The sequence below is a fragment of the Lontra canadensis genome, unplaced genomic scaffold (genome assembly GCF_010015895.1).
Source record: "Lontra canadensis isolate GAN:19392208 unplaced genomic scaffold, GSC_riverotter_1.0 scaffold165, whole genome shotgun sequence".
In the NCBI taxonomy this organism is placed as follows: Eukaryota; Metazoa; Chordata; class Mammalia; order Carnivora; family Mustelidae; genus Lontra; species Lontra canadensis.
This window is the reverse complement of record NW_022631159.1, coordinates 416,197-438,840: the sequence shown is the minus strand read 5'-3', so window position 1 is coordinate 438,840 and position 22,644 is coordinate 416,197. Positions and strand designations below refer to the sequence as shown.

The 22,644-nt window shown below is 37.2% G+C and overlaps 1 protein-coding gene across 48 annotated transcripts in view; it reads right to left on the bottom strand.

The window, feature by feature from the left end:
• Positions 1–1,914: 1,914 nt before the first annotated feature.
• Positions 1,915–22,644, bottom strand: part of PTPRD (protein tyrosine phosphatase receptor type D) — a 408,131-nt gene continuing 387,401 nt past the window's right edge. For all 48 annotated transcript variants that reach the window (XM_032845508.1, XM_032845526.1, XM_032845509.1 and 45 more), the window contains 7 exons: positions 16,397–16,682; positions 15,804–15,982; positions 14,860–14,986; positions 13,512–13,637; positions 10,387–10,541; positions 7,312–7,447; positions 1,915–5,603 (listed from right to left, as the gene is read on the bottom strand). In XM_032845508.1, coding sequence (XP_032701399.1) covers positions 5,535–5,603; positions 7,312–7,447; positions 10,387–10,541; positions 13,512–13,637; positions 14,860–14,986; positions 15,804–15,982; positions 16,397–16,682 — 1,078 coding nt within the window. In that variant the 3' untranslated portion in view covers positions 1,915–5,534. The remainder of the gene's footprint in view (positions 5,604–7,311; positions 7,448–10,386; positions 10,542–13,511; positions 13,638–14,859; positions 14,987–15,803; positions 15,983–16,396; positions 16,683–22,644) is intronic.

The following is a 22,644-nucleotide window of genomic DNA, read 5'->3' as shown; positions in this document are numbered from 1 at the left end:
GTTAAAATGAGATATCATGGCAGGGCCGGGAGTGGAACCCAGTTTGCCTACCTCCCACTCCACCCTACCTAGAGGCAGCCCAGGACCCACTATGTAGATGGAATTGACGCTGGTGAGGAAGAAATCAAAGCCATTTCCAGTGCTGTGTCCTTAGTGCTGCCTGTAAGCAGGATGAGTCTGGGAGTAGCCTTCAAAGTTCTGATGACATCTTTGTCCTGTGTAACCTTGACAAGTGTTTTCTTCTCTGTGCTTCCTGTCCACAGTATGACCATATCACACTTTAGAGACTGTCCCTGGTAAAAAAAATAAATAAATAAAAATAAAAATAAAATGAGATATCAGAGTGATTAAAGTTACAAACATGATTTGGCTTGAACTTTTGATCCTGTTTTCTGGTTGAGGATTGTGTGCTTACACAATCAAACAACAGTGTGATCATATCTGCAAATTAAAGGTCAATTAGGTGGAGAGGAAAAACGAGGGAGAAAAAATAGTCTAGTTGTCTATTCAGTATCAGGATTTCAAAATAATATATGGATGATGGATTGTTTCATCCTTATTTCCATGGCAACAAGTAGTTTTAATGATACCAAATATACCTGTGCTTTGCCTTACCTTAATTCAATAGGTTGACTTGTAGTCAGTTGTTTTTCCTACCATGTTCCTTTGTATTTGGCAAGGTGGCAGTCACCTTAAACCCTCATTGATTTGACAACTCAATGAGCACATTCTCTTCTCCTATCCATAACTGTAATCCTAAAATGATCACTTAATCCAAGTCATATCACTGAAGGTCAAAAAGCATCCATTCTATTAAAAAACTTCTCTTTGTGCTTTTAAGAAAGTAAACTCTTCTACTTGCTTACCTGGTGGTGAAGCTTCCAGAGACCACAAAGCTTGTTTAAAACTGATATTAAGGGGTGCCTGGGTGGCTCAGTGGGTTAAAGCCTTTGCCTTCAGCTCAGGTCATGATCTCAGGGTCCTGGGATCGAGTCCCACGTCAGGATCTCTGCTCAGCAGGGAGTCTGCTTCCCCCTCTCTCACTCTGCCTGCCTCTCTGCCTACTTGTGCTCTCTCTGTCTGTCAATAAATAAATAAAATCTTAAAACAACAACAATAACAACAAAAAACAGAACAAAACTGACACTAAGAAAGTCAAACAAGGCTGGAGGATATCACCTGAGCCCCAAATGCCACTGTGCCTAATGATTATGAATGCAGTCCTACTCAAGTACAAGCTGACTCCTAATCTTTTAGTATGTGAGCCAAGAAACACTTTCCTTTCAATATAATTGCGTTAGACTTACTGTCCCTCACAATTCAGAGTCCTAACTTCATGAATCCTTTGCTTTCCTTCATAGCACTTTTCGGCTGCAATTTAATTATTTATTTAATTCCAGTTTCTCTCCCTAGACTGTAGTCTCCATGTGACCAGCAGCATTTCATATATCAATAGCAGCATCCCCAATGCCTAGAACATTTCTGACCCTTAATACTGAATGACTGAATAAACAATTCAAGCCAAGTATTAAATTCCAAAAAGCTTAAGAATTTAACATTATGAAGCTCTTTTTATGTGCATGAGAGATATCTGTTGTTTCAGTATAATATTTATATGCTGAAATCCGCTTAAATTTACAAAGTATATGTAATCATTTTTATGAAGATTGCCCACGAACTTCAGTTTGTGTGATACTAAGTTCTCCTTTGCTCCTGTGTGAATTGGGCAAAGTATTTTTCTAAGCCTCAGTGAAAAGTGCACACCTCAAGGCAGGCAACCATACATAATAGCCTCTTGGTAAGTTGAATTAATATTAGTACAAAGGAACTAACCAGATAACCAGAGAGAAAAGCGAACATATATGGTCAATTCAAAACCAAAGTGCCTGAGTAGACAAAAGCAAAGGCCAGGGCTGCATAACACTGACATTTTTATTAGAATTCATTTGTAACAAATGGAACTTGTGTCAGCAAAGAACTGATTTTCATACAGACTTCTTTCGCCACCAATGTAACGAAGTAAGAAAATAAAAAGCACGCCTTTCATTCTGTAAAACATTTACGCGTACTACTAATTAGAGGTAATTGTATTTTTTTAACAAGCCATTTTACAAGTTATTTTTTTTAATTTTTCAGTCTATGCATCCAAAACGAGAGCAAAGAACACAACTGTTATTATCTTTGTAAAGACACTCCAAGCTTGAATGGCAAAGCCACATAGCAGATGGATAGGATGGATCTGTAGCCTTCTGATCTCTGCTGGAGTATCAGGGCACCCATAAACCCAAAGGAAACCAAAACCCAAAGAGGAAAAAGAAAAGGGAATTAAAAATAAAAGGAGGGGATAAAACAAAGCAAACCCAAAAATAAACAGGAAAGAAAAAAAATCTCTGTTACTGAAGAATTTTTTTCCCTTCCTGTGTCTATGTTGTGTTATTTACATACACACAAATGAATTTCTGAAGGAGTTTCTTACAGATGGGTTCAAGTAATAACATTATTGGGTGTAGAATCAATAGGGCAGTGCATAGTACAAAGGTATAGAAAGTGCAAAGTTCCCTAGAGGCCCTTCCCTCCCCTGGCTGTCCTTGCCGTTGTCTAACCATGCAAATCATTTTTAAAAAAGAGCTAAAATAAAGTTCTGTACAAATCACTTTTTATATATTTTGATTTTTTTTTTTACCATTGTAACTAATTACAAAATTATACATAACTACACGTACATAGGTAAATAATAGCACCGTACTGGTTATGATGATGAAAATAATTGGAAACTTGAAAGTTTATGGTAATGGTAGATAAAGATGTTTACCTGGGAAAATAAAACTAGAATGGTTGTACAGAAAACCACAGAGTGGAATGCACATCAATGACAGTAAAGGAGTTAGTTCTCGGAACAGCGCCTAAACAATAAGATATCTGAATAGTCTCTGCCTCGTTTATATGGTATGCATCCCATTAATTTTCTTCTTGTGATTATTTTCCTCTTTCCCTTTTCCAAATGGGCAGTTTTTAGAGAAACTGCTCATTGGCCAGTTATTCTGGTGTGTAATATACACCATCCAATTCTACATGTCTAACATGGCATGTCTGCAAGTCTGTCTGACCCCCTTTGTTTCACTAAATGAAAATCACAGCACTCAGTAACCTGGCACTTGGATAAATCTCCAAAAGATACAAATGAAAAGAAAACAACAGAGCCACATAGTGCACATTCTTCTCTGGTTCTGATGTAGGTTAGAGAATCTCATTCTGAGGTAGCCTTCTAGATACTTTTTTTTTTTTTTTTTAGCATTCTTTTTTCTTTTTTTTTTCTTTTTTTTAATTTAATTTTATTTTATTTTTTACAAAAGTGTTCAAATATGATGCTTGCAAGTGTTTGGTCTCTTGGATTTCATTCTGCTAGTGATGGTAAAATGTGGAAAACAAAAATCCTTGTATGGTGAACACCAATGAAGCTAAAATTAAACTAAAATATTATATCAATACCAAAACTCTTTAAGAGTTCCTTGGATATTTTGAGGGTTCTTTAAAATCATATAGGATATGGCAAACTCATGCCATTTCCCATGGTTTCCTACAGCAATTATGTTGGAAAATTTGAGATTATGTTGGCAAATAGATATTTTTTTAATTTCCCCTTTTAAAAAAATCCTAACGGATTAGTAAATATATTCCAACGTTGACAATGATATTTGTCACTAAAGTAAGTTTTGTGCAGTTATTGAATGCTCCAGAACAGATTTGGAAGGGATTCTAAATAAAAGAAATAGCTTTTCCTGATGTTGGCAACCATGAAAGGAAGGGCCCTGATTATCCAAGTGCTTTGGGCTGGTACAATCACTAACATCCCCGACTTAGTTGAAAACTAGGAATGCATATTATTCAAAGAGTTTTTGTACATGTGGTAAACATATAATGCTTTAATTGGAAGAGAAACATAAATGAACAACTAATGAAAATATGAACCAAAAGCTAAAAAGAAATGCTATTAAAATAGGCATCAATTATAAGGCACTCTAAATGCATAACTAAAACCAAAAGAAAACAAAGTACAGCACTTCCCAGTTGTGCTGTATGCCACAAAATGTTTCTGACTGAACAGAGTAACATGAGTTTGGCTTTGCCCCTGTTACATATCATAAATGCAAATTTCATAGCACATATTATAGACAATATACGATTGAATACATTGTTTTTTAAACAACTTGATAGCTGATATATTACAACATTCTCCCCTCCTAAAGGGATATGCACTGACCTTTCCCACATGCACACCTCTTAGATATTTAATAATTTTTTTATTGCACTAGAGTGTTAGAAATATTGAACTTTGTTGGAAGCCTGGCTAAAAAAATGATATTTGTAAATATGAGTAGGTGGGCGGGAGGATACTGGATAGGAAATTAGGGGGTGAGGCTTGACAATCACTGATGTGCATTCCTCATTTCCCTTAAAATTAAAATTTTATGGTATTAAGAAATACCCATATGTCATAAAATTAATAACAAATTGAAAAAGATGTTTGTAATAGCTTCTCTATCTAAAAACAACAACAACAAGAAAGACCAACTAAAAAAACCCCAAAACGAATTCATGGAATAACTGAATGATAGCTATATCTATCTTTTTGTGTGGACACACTGTCTATATATACATAGACACCCCTGTAAAATATGGATATATATGTATATATGTTAGCAGCAACTTTATACTTTGCGCCTCCCTGTTGATTCCAAAAACAAAACAAACAAAACAAAGTTCTCTTTGACTATTTGAAGAGAATGGGTACTTTCTCACCAACCAAAACTGAACAGAAATGTAAAAGTAATATCTGACAAGACATATACTGTAGATTAAGAATATTGCACAAAAATGTGCAAATTTTCAAATTATTTGATATTTCTACAGCAAGATATTACAGATAACAGTTCTACAGCTTAAAAAAACCTACAATTTTGAAATAAAAAATGAAGAGTTATGTAACTTTTTTAAAATTCACTTTATCGAATGATACATTTGTTAAAAAAAAGTTTACACAGTTAAAAATGAAGCACAGGTCAGCAGTATCTTTACAATACTAAAAAACTAAATCAAGGACTTTCCTTTTAAACATTTCCCCCCCGATCCCTCCCTAAAATGTTATTATGAGCAGTATGGTGGGAAGGGGCGATGTCGCAGCAGAGTCCATTTTGTCACGAGAAGCCGCACCAGCAAACATCTTGCACTGATGGTGGTTCTTTGCTGTGATTTCTTCTTCCCTTTATTTTGAATCCTTGAGGTATCTGTAAAAATCCTTCAGATGCCTCATCAGTTAGGATTCTCTTTATTATTTTTCAGGTTAGATTATTAAACTGTGAATTCTTGGTCCACCCAGAAGAGTTTGTTTTTATTTTGTTTTGTGTGTAATAGTCCCACTAAGTGGTAGTTAGCTAGAAGTTAAGAAGGACTTCTCAAGTGCCCTGTATGGCTCAGAAGAGACTCCGTGGATACTGAAGGGCCTGCAGTAAGAACCCAAAGTGGGTTAGGGGTTTCTACGTTGCATAGTGATCAAAGCTGCCCAGGTACTCCAGTGCGGCTCGGTAGCAGAACTGGTACTGGTCCTGCAGGAGACCAATCATGGGAAGAAAGAGGAAAAGGGGCCATGAGTCCACTTTAGTAGAAAGATGAAAATCAATATTCAAAAACAAACATTACATCTGGATGGGGGCAAAATCACTACTCTCATCAATTAAGTCAATCCAATGACCAATCCATTTTATTGAGCCAAGAATGATAAGCCGCATGGGGTGTTTGTTAACTTCACCCATCAATTTGCCTAGAACCATCTCCTCATTTCAAAGTAGTAACAGCCGGAATGAACATTATCTTCCAGACAAGTGTGAGCTGTTCTCCAAGTAGTACCAAATAATTACCACCCCTGAGCATGGGAGCATATCACTGTTGTCTTTTACAACTATGTGAATATTTGTGAGAAACTTATCCTCCGTTTGCATATTAAAGAGAGGCTGATCCAGACACTGGCTGTTCCAAGGAAAACCTGGATTCATTTATCTTCTGGGCTATTGCCAAAAGAATTTGAATAAAAAAGGATCTTATCAGATAGTAGACCTGACCAACCTACTATCAGAATTACCCAATTACCCAATCAGAATTACAGCAATCAGATGTCGCTATTCAAGTAAGGGTGAGGAACCGTAGGTACATAAAGCCACTTACAAAGGGCTCTGGACTTTCAAGCTTTTCATCCCCTAGAAATGGCATCCCAAGACTGGCCGTCTACATCAAAAAATGCCCATGTCATTTGGCCTAATTCATTGTGATTGCTAGTCATCTGTTCTAGAAAGGCCCATATTAAAATAACTTGACATATGCCCTTTTTCAGACAGGGGAGAACATTATCTTACTGGAATAAGTTGGGCATTGTTGGAGAGATAGAAGAAAAAAAATAGAATTTTTGCCATAAAAGAAACATTTTCAATAGCCAATGGGGCTGAAAGTAGATAGTTTCTATTTTGCTTAAATGTGCATTTTTTTTTTTTACAATAAAAATGGTAATGCAAAATAAATGGAGTTTGCTTTCCTATGTTGTCACAGTAAGCTGCTTGGCTAAGTGTTAAGAGTTTTTAAATGTCCAATTTCCCTATGCCACCCCCAGCACCCATTAAGTTTGTCAGGCTGACATCATGCTTTGAGTATTATAAGCCAAATGCTTTTGCTATTTTGAAATCACAGTTTGGAAGGTATCATGTGCAATGAATTTAGGAATACATACAGAATGTAGAATTTGGTGGCCTTTCGAGGAACAGAAATACTCATATTATCCTTAGAAATGAACAATCTAATAGGGAAGACTAGCTATATCACAAATTCATATTATTCTAAAAAAAATGAGAATTCCATTATCAGTTATTGGAGTAGAAAATGGGGTATTAATTTCTCTAGTGGTTATCCAGGATCCAAATATTTAAAATGACCATTGGAGAATGGAGAAGTAAAATGTGCTGAGGGTCTATTATGTACCAGGCAATGTGCTTCTTAAAGTTGTCAAATAGTGATAATTTTTCACGGTTCAACCTACTATATAATCTAACATGACTTCAAAACAACTGCAAGACTTTGAAATTGTCACTCCCGTATATAGAGAGGAAAAAATGAGGTTCAAAATATTGAACAATTTGATTGTTTTCCCACAGGAATTTCCCCTATTTTGCTCTGGTGTTGAGAGTCTCTGGGCCCTAAGAGGTCCTGGTTAATAAACTCTATTATTTGGTTCATGAGATGTTTTAAACTCATGGAGATTTTTCTCACCTCTGTCTGTACCATGGCTGGTCGTTGTGTTCTTAACATTTTGACAGTCTGGAAGATATCTACAACTCCTTCATATCTCATTCTTTCCAAAACAATGCTTAGTGTTATGAAGACTCCAGTTCTTCCAACGCCCGCACTGCCATAATAACAAAGACAGTGTTACTGGATGTGACACTCATAGTCTTGACCACATTCACTTGGAAGTAGACATATGTGCACCCACTTCCATATTACACCAGGTTCTTTTACAGCAATATTCAGGAAAATGTGGTATTGGGTTCATGAAATTACTATTATTGGAATAATGTGTCGTGGTAAAATGTGAGCATGAATGTGCAGTAATGAAGATTAACTCCAATACAGTAGAATGACTTTTCAACTGGGATTATACCCCATTTTGGAAAGATGCCAGAAACATAAATATTGCAAAATCAATAGATACAGGGAAAGGTAAATAAAGTATAGGTTAGTACTCTTCATGCAGATCCTGCAATTGTAGACCTTGTCTGCTTATTATTTTTCAAGTATGGAATAATTCAGATAAGGGGAGATTAACTCAGTCTCTTCAAGTTTTCTAGTATATTATTTACTTCTTGTGGTCACAATCTATGCAGGATGTTTCATCACTAGACATATAAATAAATAAGGCGTTTATACTATTCAGATTGAGATGTCCATTTTGATATGAGAAAACAGATTCTGTTCTGGGTTTTTGATCTGTGATCCTTATTCAGTCTTTAGAAGAGTTTGTGAATATCTTATACTGAGAAGCTGTGTAAATGTATATACATTTGTCCTCTCTCCTGAAACTGAGGACTTTAACAGATTCTCAAAGAGGTCTCTAACTTTAAAAAAAAAAAAAAAAAAAAAAAAAGGTTGAGCTTCACTGAGTTTATCTACTACTTTTAGATGTTCAGCAGCTAAAACACCAGGATTCTTTCTACCATGTTAGCAAGGTTTTGAGTTTGTTTTCTTTATTGTTTTAAGATAATTCCAGAATGTTCACTGCAGCAAGAGGAGAAAATTAACTCATAGCTTTTGTGCTCTTAAAAAGTAGGGAAGCATCTGGAGGTTTAGGTAATGAGGAGAAGAGTGAATAATCTGAAAAATCCTACATTTTTGGATCCTAATTACATGGCATGTGTAACGCTTGGGTACAGGCTGTAGAAAATGGATGGATTCATTTATTTGTGGATGTAGCTGACAGGCATATATAAATAGTGTGTCCCTTTACAAACTGGTTTTCTTTGTTTTGCTTTTTTTTTTTAAGATTTTATTTATTTATTTGACAGAGAGAGTAAGAGAGCATAGCAGGGAAGCAGTGGAAGGAAGGGGAGAAGGCGGCTCCCCACTGAGCAGGCCGGGAGGCCGATTCCCAGCTCCATCCCAGGACCTAGGGATCATGACCTGAGCTGAAGGCAAACGCTTAACCATCTGAGCCACTCAGGAGCCCCTCAAACTGGGTTTTCTAAAGAGTCCAAACCAAAATGTAAAATGAGACTTTAAAATCCAGTGGTAGTCTTTACACTGTGGCTAAGGATGTCCAGGAGCAGTGAAGGCTCCCTGTTAAGATAGAGTAGATGACCTTGAAGGTCCCTTTCAACCTTGAAAGTCTCTCTTACTCCTAAGAGGCTGTGATTTATGATCCTTTCCCCGCCCCCTCCTTTCTGAATGGCCTAGGCATTTCAGAGTCTATTTAATAGGATATAGTTAAACTCCATATACTAAAGGAATATTTAAATCATTCTGTGACAGCAAAAGCAATGAGAAGTAACACACATTTATACAGTTATGGTAATGTCTAAAGTTAAACATATATATTAAATATATTATTTTTTATAGTTTATGCTAGAAAATTGTGAATTAGCATTTGGGCAAATTATGTGGAAAGTGAAGGAGAATATCCAGGTAATTTTAGTCCAGTCTATACCATCTACTTTGTCTGAATATTTGAGTCCATATGTTGTTCCCTACATGATCTTTGGTTGTCTAGAGTAACCAAACTCAACACAAAGCAAATGTGAATAAAGAAAGTCTGCTGCTCATTAGAATATATCATCCCTGGGGAACATCATGCCCTCAAAAAGATCTTAGAGAGATTCTATGATTCTGTCATAGAGCTACATGATGACAGAAGTGAGGTTAGAATTCAGCTATCTTAAAGCCTGAGTTGAATGTTTCTTCCATTTTGAGAGCTTGTCTCCCCTTTCACTAAGAATCATAGTTTGTAATCTTTCTCTTTCTCTTTTTCTTTTTCCTCCCTCCCTTCTTTCCTTCTTTTTCTTTTCTTGAAGCAAACTGTTGAACTATCTCAAGATTTTGACCACAAAGAGAGTAGAAACAGACTTCAAATTGCTAGAATCTGAAAATTTATTAGTGTAAAAAAAAATTAGGTGAATTCCTTTTGCTGGAAGGTTTCTGCCTAACAACTTCCCAAAGCACTAAATTTATGGTGAGTGTCCTTTCTGAACCGTTTACTTGCTATTTCTATTAACTTCGATGACTTGAATTATAAAATGCCGTGGAAACTATTGAAAATAATTAACTTGAAGGTTCTTCATTTTCTGATATAGCAACAATTTTCAGGCAAATTGCAATTTTGACAGAGGTACCATTCTAATCATTTACTGACTGGCAAGAATTAGTATTGTCATTAAGGCTGGATAACTATTTATGTTTTCCTAAAAAGACAAACACAGGAGATAGATACAGAAAGACAGTTATGAGTGTAATGCCATGGAAACAAAACAAGTAAGACATGATTAACTGAACAAATTTTCACCAGCAGATGTACCAACAATTCCTATTCAGGTAAACTAGGCAGTTTGGTGTTTTTTACAAGAAGTAAAATTTGGGGATAAAAATTTTACCCCTGGTTATTTTCATTTTATGGAAAGAAAGAGAAATGAGTCCTTGCTTAAGATTTTACAATGTATTTCTGAGAATAAAATATCAATTATGCAGATTCACTCCAATTAGCAAATGCTGACAATGAACAGACAACAATGCACATTATCAAAGTTATTAGCACATTAATCACAAATGGAAACTCATCATTCTTCATTCTTCACTCACCTGCAATGGACTGAAATGGGCCCATCTTGGCCAAACTGCTCTTTTGTTTTATGAACTTGGCCAATGAAGTCAATAAATCCTTCTCCAGACTTTGGCACTCCTTGTTCTGGCCAGTCAGTGAACTGGAACTGCCTCACTGTTCGGGACTGACCGTCCTTCAGAGAGAAAGCCACATACCCAGCCACAAAGGAGGATACCCGGAAGATTCAGCCAGTGTACAGACCACAGCAGCAAAAGTGATTTTTTTTTTCCAGAAAGAAGAAAAAGTGGGGGTGGGGTGGGGTAAGAAAAAGTTAGAATCATGTTTAACTAGAAAGTTAGCAACACGTGCGTCTTATCTGTTATTAACACTGTTTACAGTCACATATATTTAAATTGCAAATTCATTCTGGCAATGCCCAAGTAAAAACCTGGGTTCTTGAAGAGTCATGCAGTTACCATAATAGTAAATGCTTCTGAGACCCAAAATTTGCTTTCAAAACCAAAGTGGACCACTATACTCTATTTCAAAAATTTTAGAAATCAATTAACTTAATATTGAAAACAGCATCCAGGCATGTCATCCAGACCAGAGATTTTGTTATTGTCACAATAACTTCACATCTGCTGTGCTTGCTTTTTTCTAGCACTGTCAAGTGACAAATAGTGACACTGAAAGGATCTGACACAAACTGGGTAGCTGTTAACCTGGATGCCCCACATGTCTCAGAGGCATACAATTTCTAGCTGTAGCAGTGCACACAGAATGTGCTATGCTACTATGCTGTTGAGTAAGAAGTGAGGCGTCCCTCAAGGAAAGGAAAGAGATTATTAGCAAATAAACACTTTATTCTGAAAAAGAGGACTCTTCTGGCTGACCACAGGAATTAAGGCACTCATGGGTGGGCTTTAACAGGTAGACCAAACAGTGGAAAGAAAACAAGCTGGATAGAAGAGGAGTCTTTTCTAAAGTGATTAGGCAAAAGTGCTCGGACTCATGAAGTATAAATGGTTTGAGAAGGAGCTACTAATATGCTTCTGATTCCTTCTAGAACAGTGTTTTCATAAGCACAACAAAAGCAGAAGGGACCCTCTGTTTCCAGAAATAAGAATAACAATTATGCCCACCAACTTTCTTCTCTGAATCCACTGAGAGGAAAAGAATTCAAATTCCAAGCTTGGAAAGACCAATCCTATTTGAAGAGGCCCTGCTCCCAGTTAAGACTCCCATTTGTTTTTCCTTTCCACTTTTGTAACACCTCTTTCCCTTTTAAAGGCCTTTTGGATATGTGTGTGCATGTTCCCCAGTAGACAAAGACCCAATTTTTCCCATTCAGTCATATTGAGAGGTAGGGATGGCTTAGCTCGAGGTGGGCACATATCAACTGGCCTTGTGGTTTCCACAGGAACAGTGCATATTCCTGACAGCATCATTTGATAAAGCAGGAAGATCACATTAAGTTTGTGAGAACACTCAGAAATATGAAAATAACTGCTTGATCCCATTATTAACTTATGGATGGTTACCATGGAAACATGATTTACTTCCCTCTGTTTCTGGAAAAGGTTTGGAAAGCACAAGGAGGAAACCAAAGGCTGGGTAAACAGATTTGTCCTCCTCCAAATACCCCAGAGATTTCATTTCTGACCACAGTTGTATTTAGCAGCAATAAGAGGTCATGTGCACAAACCCTTCCTATTTAGAGGAGAGACCGGCTGACACCATTTAAAGGTTACCTGTTTAACAAAACTGCGTTCTAAGTGCCAACTTGGAACTGGAAAGTTCAGATTAGAAACACACTAGGAACACAAACAGCAAATGCGATGGCAGCTAGGAAAATTATAAAAGTCACAGGGGGCCTTTTTTAAATAGAATGTGAACAGGTTCTTACTTCAATATTTCTTTTGATTTTGGGGATCAGATTTTAATTTGGGCAAGTGAGGAGTAGTAAAGAAGGTGTGTCTGCTATTTGCGGGACCTGGACCCTAGTCTGTATCATCAGAAATGGTTGGTGAGTTTGCTTGGAATGTACTGAAGATTTTTCACTCATATATCTATCTTCAAATTCTGAAAGGACACTTCTTTTTTTTTTTTTTTTTTTTTAAACAATGGGATGGGTCACAAAGGCATGCCTACTTGGGCAACTCAAAAAACGAGCCCGACAGACTTAACTGCTACCTTGAGTACGGTCACCTTCAGAGTAGTTAAGATCTCAGACTTCCTGGGATTAACAGATCTATCACCTGGGCCAACCAGCCTGCTGACCATTTTCTCTTTCACTTTAGGGCAACAGCCAGGGCATGGTTTTGGGGATTAGCAGACAATCTCTAAACATGTGTATTGGTTGGAAAAGCTCCTTTCCAGAAAAAAACAATGGATCAAGTAAAAAGCTCTGTCCTGGAGTTTTATTCAACCCACCTACTGTGACAGTTCCAAAAACAAAGCAGGGCTTTGACTGACCCCACTCTCTCCTAAGATGTGTTTGTAATCATGGTTTGAAAGTGGCCAAAGGCAAGGATATTAAAGTTTATGCATAGAACATCTTACATCAGGGCTGAACCTTGGACTCAGCAATCTAGATAAGAAATGCAGAATGAAAATTAGCCAACAAGGGTCATGGGTGCACAGCTCTCATGGACAGACACATTAGCACACTGAGGAATAAACCATGCCAGGAATCAAATTAGAATGTGCAAAGCTTGTCAGAGTCTTCTAAAGAATGCCATTTGCTCGGCAGTTTTAAAATCATACCAAATTAACCTCCAAGCCCACATGACCTAAAGGGCTTTGCAAAACAACAACATATTTACAGCCTCAAGTAATGAAGAAGTCAAAAAGCAACAAAGAGAATGAGCTGAGAAAGTGAATGTAAGCATAGCCAACCAATCAGTAAATGCTTCCCAGGACACACACTTACCAAGTATATCCCCAAAGTTGGGCTGCCAGATGTTATGTTTGAATGGAAGCCAACCCTGGGTTTGTGAGAACACTTGCCAGACAGAGGAAAAGTTACTCTTACATTAAAAAACAAAACAGTCCTCCAAGATCAGTTATTTCTTTTCACTTTGGCAATATGATCACTTGGTAAATATTTCTCCCAAAGCTTTTCAGCTAATGGTTAAGAACTTAAGATTGGTCAGCTTACCCTGGCATCTGTGACCTTGAATTCTCTTAGGATATACTGTGGCATGTTGTACTCAGCCATGGGATCTACAACAAAGTACTGGTATCTTGCAGATCGTTCTGCTGGCCAGTATTGGTGACATTTCTCCTAAAAGGAGAGAAGATTAATGTCAAACTATATAAACTACCAATAAATTTTTATCTGTCATCTATCAATCTATATATTTAATTTCTTTCTCTCAATGAAAGTTCAAAATTCAAGGCCATTCCAATTACATGTGACACAATTTTCTCTTTGAAACCAAAAAGTTCCTTGAGAATAGGAAAATCATATGGTTTAATATTTGCTTATGGCATCAAGCACAGTACTTACACACAGTAGCTTATTAATACACATCAATTGAATTAAATGCTTTGATAGGGCACGTGTCTTCATACCTACAAGTTCTCCAAATACTAACATTGGTCCTTGGATATAATGCTGGCCCTATCAATCATGTATTGCACTACCAGAGCAGACTTGCATCACTGTGTTATGGAATGAATAGGACCATCAAGTGTGAATGCATAAGGAAACCTCTATATTGATCTGGTCCACTCTCCCTTGTCAGCTGAGGAAACTGGAGCCCAAGAAGTATTAATGATCTGGCTAAAGCAGAGAATCAACTATGAATATTCAGAATAGTCAGGTTACTTTCCTAGTTTGGCATTTGTTGCTGTCTTTATTCACTTTAAATGAGGAGCTTTAGACCCATTTCCACATTTATGCAAGGAAGAGAGAAAGAAAATATCTTAAACCAATAGAATAAAATGCTTACATCTATTGAATCTAAGTGGTAAGTCCTTAGGTATCTCTAATACTATTTTATGTATTTTTCAGAATAATCACTTTCAAAAAGTAGATCTGAGATGACCAGATTATATTCTTGGAAAAACTATGTAACTTTCTAACACACTATCCAATATGGGGTGGAGGGTGGGCAGGTAAGAATTTGCTTCATGAGTGAAAGAAAGTCAAGTTTCTTCACACAGAGAAATGATGAGACATTTGCTCATGAAACTCCAGCTTGTCCAGGGTGGAAGGAAAAAAGATTATGCTGAGAGTTGGGACCGATGTCAAACAGGGACATCTGCTTCTTTGCTCCTATGATCGTGTCGCACTGGAAACAAAATACCAGCTCTTTCTTCAAAACGCACAAATTAATGAACTTGATGTGGCTTTGCAAGTTAAAAACCAACAAAAGAGTAATGAATGGTCCATAAGGTGTCTGGAGAACTCTACATTTCTAAGAAGTGATGCTGGCCCCTAGGTTATTAAGACTAAATCATCATTTCTTCATGGAGTAAATGTCTTATGAGAAGACACTTACTCTGCCCATCTCACGCAGCTTGGTGAGCATCACAACAATGGTGGAATTGTGTTCCCAGAGCATCCGCCAGAAATCTTCGGTGGTCTCTGCCAAGGGGCCCTGGGTAGCGATGTAGGCTTTCTGTTGTCTGTATTACAGAGAATAAAAGTAGCATGTTAAAATAATCAGAGAACACGCAAAGGTTCACATTTGGTACATAAACATCACCCAGTAATGAAAACTAAAAACATATTATCAGGGCAATTACAGTAAATGTCCATTAAGATTGTGTAAACAAATGAGAATATTTACATTTTGGGGGCTCTGCAAAAGGAATTGCTTTGTTAATATTATGATGTATGTCTTTATCATTATTATTTAAATTTTAGTGCAACCCTAATAGCTCAGTTTCATATATCATACAAGTCACTTAAGAAACAGTGGTATGGTTTAATTTTATAGATATGACTTTACACAATCTATTAAAATTATGAAATACGGTGTAAAACAGCTTCTTCATTAAGACCTTCCATAACCCAATGATTTCTTTTTATTTTTAAGATTTTATTTATTTATTTGACAGACAGAGATCACAAGTGCGCAGAGAGACAGGTAGAGAAAAAGAGGGGGAAGCAGGCTCGCCACTGAGCAGAGAGCCTGATGTGGGACTTGATCTCAGGACCCTAAGATCATGACCTGAGCCAAAGGCAGAGGCTTTAACCTACTGAGCCACACAGGTGCCCCTGTAACCCATTGATTTCTGAAGGAAGAGTGCAAAAGGCCAGATTAAAGATTCCATGACTGCTTCTTACTCCTACCAAAAATAATAAAAAAACAAAGGGTCTGAATGCTGACCTATGCAGAAAAAAGATGCTTTGAATTGAGATGAAATTCATTCTGGCTGTGAAACTAGGGCACATGTAAATATCAAGGCTTTGGACTGTCAGGGGAGCAAGAGTATATACCTGTATCCATCAATAAAACTGGCATTGATGTAATCAGATCCTTCTACCCCTCTGATAGGCTGCAGGCATACCCTCGTAGATTCATATGGCATAATATTAACAAGGCGATTTTTGAATTTATTACATGGAAGATTGGCACTGATGAATCTTGAGGTGTGAGCTTTAGAGCTGGCTAGACGCTGTTGAATAAAACAAAAGAAAAAAATCTGACAAAGATAATTTTAGCCTATGGTCAGATGCAACGTATTCAAGATTTCCTCTTTAGATATAAAGCTTATGTTTAAAGCAAAGGACTCTTCAAATTGCATTGCTTTTCACTTCTACCTAATGATTCCATATAGTTTACCAAATTTTTAAATACGTTCTGAGAGTAGGATCTCTCAATTTAAATTATGGTACAATACGAGGTATTGTTAGGAAGCAAAGAACAGAAAAGGGAAAGAGGAAGAAAGTGTTTTATAGTCAGACACTTGAGAAGGTCAAGTGAATCTTGTAACTTCAGAATTTGAAAGGTTAAGAAAGTGAAGCCACAACTCAAAGACAATCCCAGAATGACTTGCTCCTGAATTACCACATCACATCCAATATCATACCTTAAATTCAAGCTCCATTCCTGTGACATTCTCTCCTGCTTCTATTTGTGTCAGCTTCTGAATGTAGGCATACAAGTTTCTAGCTGGCACTTCGGTATTTCCACAAGTCACTGCTTCTAACAGTGCATCATGGATAAAGATGTATTGGTCTTCTGTTTGAACCATGTAATTCCTCTGGGCTCTCATTAAAGTTACATGGCCATAAATATCTACAGTTTTTTCATGCTTTATTCTTTCTAACATGGCATCTATTACGATGAAACAACCAGTCCGGCCAACTCCCGCACTACAAGAAAAACAAAGAGAAAAGAGAAGTCCAAATAAATCTATCAGAACACCAAAACATAAAAAATTATTTCAATTCTCACTAAGCGGGTTTTAAACCCATTAATTCTTTTCAACTATCTGTTGGGATTATTTTGGAGCACTCTAAAGTAAAAAGTATTACCAAGTCACTATAACCAGAAGATAGGGAATCAAATACCAAGTAAAATTAATTTGGTTTCAAAACATAAAAAATTAAATCCAAAAATACTGTGGTCCATGATCATATAATACAAAGTAGACATTATTTTGAAACTGTTAAAAAACACAAACACTTAAGTTGTTTATATTAGAAGATATTTTAAAAATTGGTTAAGATCTAATTAGGCTTTATCTTTTTGTAAAACTTCTCCATCTATTTCACTTCAATTTGTGAAATAAAAATTAGAAAATCACTCAATCTGAAACAGTTCATATTCTAAAACCCAGCAAGGAAGTTTTAAAATCAACTTAGTGGGAAATAGATAATTAAAATATTAAAATGTTACACACTGAAAAAGGTGCAGGGTATTTACAATGAAAATAAATTCCTACTAAAAATATAATCACTAAAGAGTAGGTGTGCTTTTTGTTTTTACTCTCTTCTCCTCCAGAGTCGAATGTATTTTGAAATTCCAGGTGAAATTCAAGTATTCTGTGTGGGAAAATAAAAACCTTAGTCTTTGTTACTGAAGATCCTCTGAGGTATTTTTTAAACTCCATTACTTTGGGACTTATGGATCATTTTCCAGTTGGTGGAAACCAATTCAAAGACGAAAAGGTGAGAGAGTGAGCAAAACCCAAAGACAAGATCTGCTGGTCCAAGGAGACAATCTAATTTACTGAACTGGATTAGAGAGTCAGATGGTTGAAAAATTGGAATTTCCTCAAGTGTTGAAAAGAATACTGGCAAAATAAAACATCTGTTTTCTTAAATCTCTATGTAAGCCTTGTTTGTCTCTTATCAAACTCTTTAGAGTGAGTCTGTTTATGTCTCAAGTATGGTTGAATCCAACATATTTTTCTCGTCTTTTTTTTTTTTTTAAGATTTTATTTATTTATCTGACAGAGATCACAAGCAAGCAGAGAGGCAGGCAGAGGGAGAGGGAGGGAAGCAGGTTCCCTAGTGAGCAGGGAGCCCGATGCGGGCCTTGATCTCAGGACCCTGAGATCATGACCTGAGCTGAAGGCAGAGGCTTTAACCCACTGAGCCACCCAGGCACCCTATTTTTCTCCTCTTGATCATGGATATTTACCTGGCTGGGAAACATGTAATCAACAGGAATAGGTATCCATCACCACCACAGACACTAAGCAACAGACAGTCTCCTTCATTAGCTACATGCCACTGTTTCCTGTCATTTCTGTATCTATGTGGTTATTTATTTATCCATCTGTCCACTGACACGTCCTTCTCTCTCTCTCTCTCTCTCTCTCTCTCTCTTTTTTTAGAATTTATTTATTTATTTGACAGACAGAGATCACAAGTAGGCAGAGAGGCAGGCATAGAGAGAGGAGGAAGCAGGCTCCCTGCCGAGCAGAGAGCCCAATGCGGGGCTCAATCCCAGGACCCTGGGATCATGACCTGAGCCGAAAGCAGAGGCTTTAATCCACTGAGCCACCCAGGCACCCTGTCCTTCTCTTTATTCAATGAACGGCACTTTGTTAAGTAGCATAGGGAATACAACATTAACGATGACTTACATCATGCCTTTAAGAGCTTAGCATCTGTCAGTGAAATAAAAGGTTACTTAACCATTTATACTAAAAGACAAAAAAGAGAGAAAGAGAGAGAGAGACTAAGGAGGTGTCAGTTCTGTGGATGATGTGGCATTTGAACCACGACTTGGGAGGGTAGGAAGGACGGGGCAACTGAGGAGGCTAGAATAGCAAAAGAGAAACAATGGCTTTTGCAGTCAGACTGTTGGCTTTGGGAGTTACATGAGAAACTTTCCATTGGCTTAGTGAGGCACTTGAACAAGGAATGTACCAGAAGTCCAAATGAATGCGTTTAGTGAGCACTAGGGTGCCTGACACAACTGAAGTGGCAATTTCTCTAGTGCCAAGTGTCCACAAGGTGGTTAAATAAGCATTTTGTAACAAATAATACCTTCATTTAACTACTGAGCAGTACAGATCAAATCTAGCTTCCACAAAGTGACATGCCATTGAGATGGAATGCAAAAGCCCATTGAGACAGTCTTTGAAGTGACAGAACTATTTGTTAGCACACGATTAGAGAGGTCCACAAAGTCCCATTTTATCTAGTTTGTTCTACTAATAAACCTATGAGAGGGCAAATTTTTCCTGTCATTCTCCATCCCCCTACTTCCTCCCCTGCCCCAGGCAGGATTAATCATCCTCTGTTCCTGATCACTTAAGTACAGTGTCAAATATCACCCCAGTACAGTCTCAGTTACATCACATTATTAATTAACCTGGTGGGTCTGCCATCCACAAATCATGGTGCGTTACAGAAACTATATTTTCTATTGCCTTTGTGTGCCTTGCACCAAGCATGCAGTCGGTGCTCAATAATGTTTGTAAAATAAAAAAATAAGTCAGGATTGGCATCAGAGCTCTTATGCAATGAGCAGCCATCCATGTTCAGTAAGCCCACTGAGGAAGCAGGACTCTTCAGTTAGTGAAAGAAATCCCACATTTGACAAAAAGCTCAGAACTGTGCAGAGAATGCCTGAAGACTGCTCCACAGTGCTGGGTTGGGAGACCAGAAAATGCTTTGAGTGGCCTCCATGTCTTGGTCTTCTGATCTGCTATCACAGTGCAATTAAAAGAAAGAGTAAGACAATCTGGAGAACGGAGGTAACCTCCTACAATGAGGAGGTTCTAAGACTATGAGTAATACCTTTTTCTCCTTTTCTATATTGTTTTTCTTAGTTGTTTTCATCCTAATTGTGCATTGTTTCTAACTGGATACAGCTTCATGCAGTTCTTTATAGTGGAAACCATTCCATAAGCCTTATAACTGAGCCCTAAATATTAAGTCAGTTCTAGATAATGGCAGGATATTTCCCCAAAATACACATCAAGGACCACTCTCAAATGTCTGGATGATGCATAGATTTATATTCAGAGAGAAAGATATCACAGAATCTTGGAAAATTAATAGGAATGACTAGTTTCAAACAGTAGCAACCTCTTCATGGTGGTAATGAGAGAAAAAAAAAATATATGTCTGAGTCTAAATTACAAACTGTGGAGAGAAAAGAAAGAAGATAGGGTATGCCTTAAGCAAAACCCATTTTTTTCTCCCCAAAATTCAAAATACTATTAACTGTCCAATCTTATATGTAAGATAAGGAAGGAGCTGACCCTTTTAACTAATGCGTTACCTCTTCTTTAGGAGGAAGAGTTCTTAGGAGTTTTAAATATTAGAGGTGTCTCTTAGCTTGAAGTAAAAAGGTACTTTTTCCAGATATCAACAGCTGGGGGCATTTGAGAAAAATCACTTTTAACTTCTTCCTTGCTTTCCCGTTTTTCTTAAATCACAATAGTCTTTAAGTCTTAAGGCTTAAGGCTGAATTAACCATACAGAGTGTTTTCCAAACATAGAGGAAGAAACAGTTACTTTGTAGGTACAAACTGCATTTTAAAATTATACCTCTGAAGCTGACAAAAGGCATAGGTAGTGTTGATGCTGAGAAAATTATGATAAAATCACTGCAGGATTGTTTGAGATTAGGCTTTCAAAATCTTGCTTTAATCTACCCCCTCAAGCTGTTCTCCCCTCTATCCTCCTATTTCCAATAAATAATACGTTACACTGGAATAACTTTCTGCTTTCCCATATATTGTCATGGTAAACGAGATGGCAGTAAAGCTCCTTCCCACCATAGTGCTTGGTTCCCGGGAGGCATTCAGCAAAGGTCTATCAGTTCCCTTTTCCCTTCTATGATTTATAACATTTGGAAGCTGCCCTCCAGTCCTCTACCTAATGGTAAATGGCCAAAAAGGGACTCAAATGGAGGCTGTGCAGTGCTAAACGTTAGTACCACATTCCATGGCACTATCTTTGCTTCCTATTATTTTCTGCCAGTTGGATCAGAAAAAAAAGAAAAAGAAAAAGAAAAGAAAAGAAAACAAAACAAAACAGAAAAACACCTTTCTTGTGGCCCACCCCTCTAGAACACCCTTTTAGCAGTGTTCAATAATCCTGAATGCAAGTTCCTTGAAAAGCTTTTTTTTTCCCTTGGTTTCTGTGCCACTGAATATGGGATACAACAGATACTTCCCTTGTGGTCGAAAGTAGGGAAATAGGGACCTTCAGTACAAAACCATGCGGAACATGCAGCCTGTGAATTGAGCCAAGAGGGACTGTGATTCACCTGGAATGGTTCCATTGACTCCATGACAGGGTAGAATTTCTAACAAGTGGAAAACCAAGACCAAACTCTAAAAGCCATCTTCAGAAACCTACTGGCATCCCTTTAGATTGTACCTTGGTGAGCCATGTTTTTTTCTGTTTAATGTCTGTACTGATTAGCCTCATGCTTTGGATTTTTCCATTTGTATCTTTTGTTCTAATTCACACACCTCAGCCAGCTTTCAAAATGTAGATAATGTCCCCAAAGTTCTGTCCTCCTTTCTCTCATTCCCCCTCATGATTCAACAATAATCTTAAAAAAAAAAAAAAAAAAAAAAAAAGATTCCTAAAGCGATAGACCTTTCACTGAGCATAAGTGGAGACCTATATTTCAAGTTGCCCCGAAGTTTCTCTAAAAATAAATAGATTCCAAGATTAATCGGCATCTTCTCTGCTCAAATCTGCTATTCCCTCTCTCTCTTTCCTTACTATTCAGGTCTAAAATTTAAGAATCAGTTTGGATTGTTTTTTCCTCCTGCCCTGCGTGATAATAAATTATAAATTCCTGTGCTTTCAACCTCTACAAATTTTATTCAACTATTCATCAATGGTGTGCTGGAGCTGGAAAAGCCAATTGTTAAATTCTCAGAAATTTTACTTAATTAAATATATTTAAAATAAAGGTATACTAAAACACAGTGCTTCTTAATTACTTTTCATGTATGCTCTTGAGCTGAAACTATTATATAATGGTGTACTACTGAACATCTCTCCCAAGTTTTGCATTCAGTGATGTCACATTTGTATCTTGAAATCAGATATGGTGGGAGGACTTTCACCAAGGAAACTAGCAAAAACTTGTTTTCCCCTCACAGAGCTGGTTGTTACACATTACCAGCACACACTGGCTGTCCTGATTCATCCATGCCCACCAGCCAGGGACAGGCAGGAAAGTGCTCCTTACTTTGTTTTTCCATCCACATACTCTTGTAAGACTCAAATATTTATCCCACAAATATTTACTGAGTGCCTACCACGTGCTAAGACTTCGGGGAAGTGGTAAGCAAAACCGACAGAATCCTTAGAGATTACAGTTTAGCAGGAGAATTAGACAGTAAGTAATCATATGAATAAGTAGGTAATTTTAAATCCCCAACCACTGCTATGAGGTAAATATACATCATGCTGGCTGAGTACTTTTGAGGAAATGTCATTTAAACTGATACCTGTTATAGACTGAATTGTGTCCTCTCAAAATCCATATGTAGAAGCCTTACCCCTCAACGTGACTATATTTGGTGACAGGGTCCTCAGGGAGGTAATAAGGCTAAATAAGGTAATAATGGTGAGGCCCTTACCCAGTTAGACTGATATCTTTATAAGAATAAGAAGAGACATCAGAGAACTTTATATAAGTAAAACAGTTATTTTAGAGAATTACTGTTAATACAGTTATACCTTTAATAAAAATGTTTAAAACAACACTTTAAAAAAAAAAGATTTTATTTATTTATTTGACAGAGAGATCACAAGTAGGCAGAGAGGCAGGGAGAGAGAGAGGGGGAAGCAGTCTCCCTGCTGAGCAAAGAGCCTGATGCGGGGCTCGATCCCAGGACCCTGA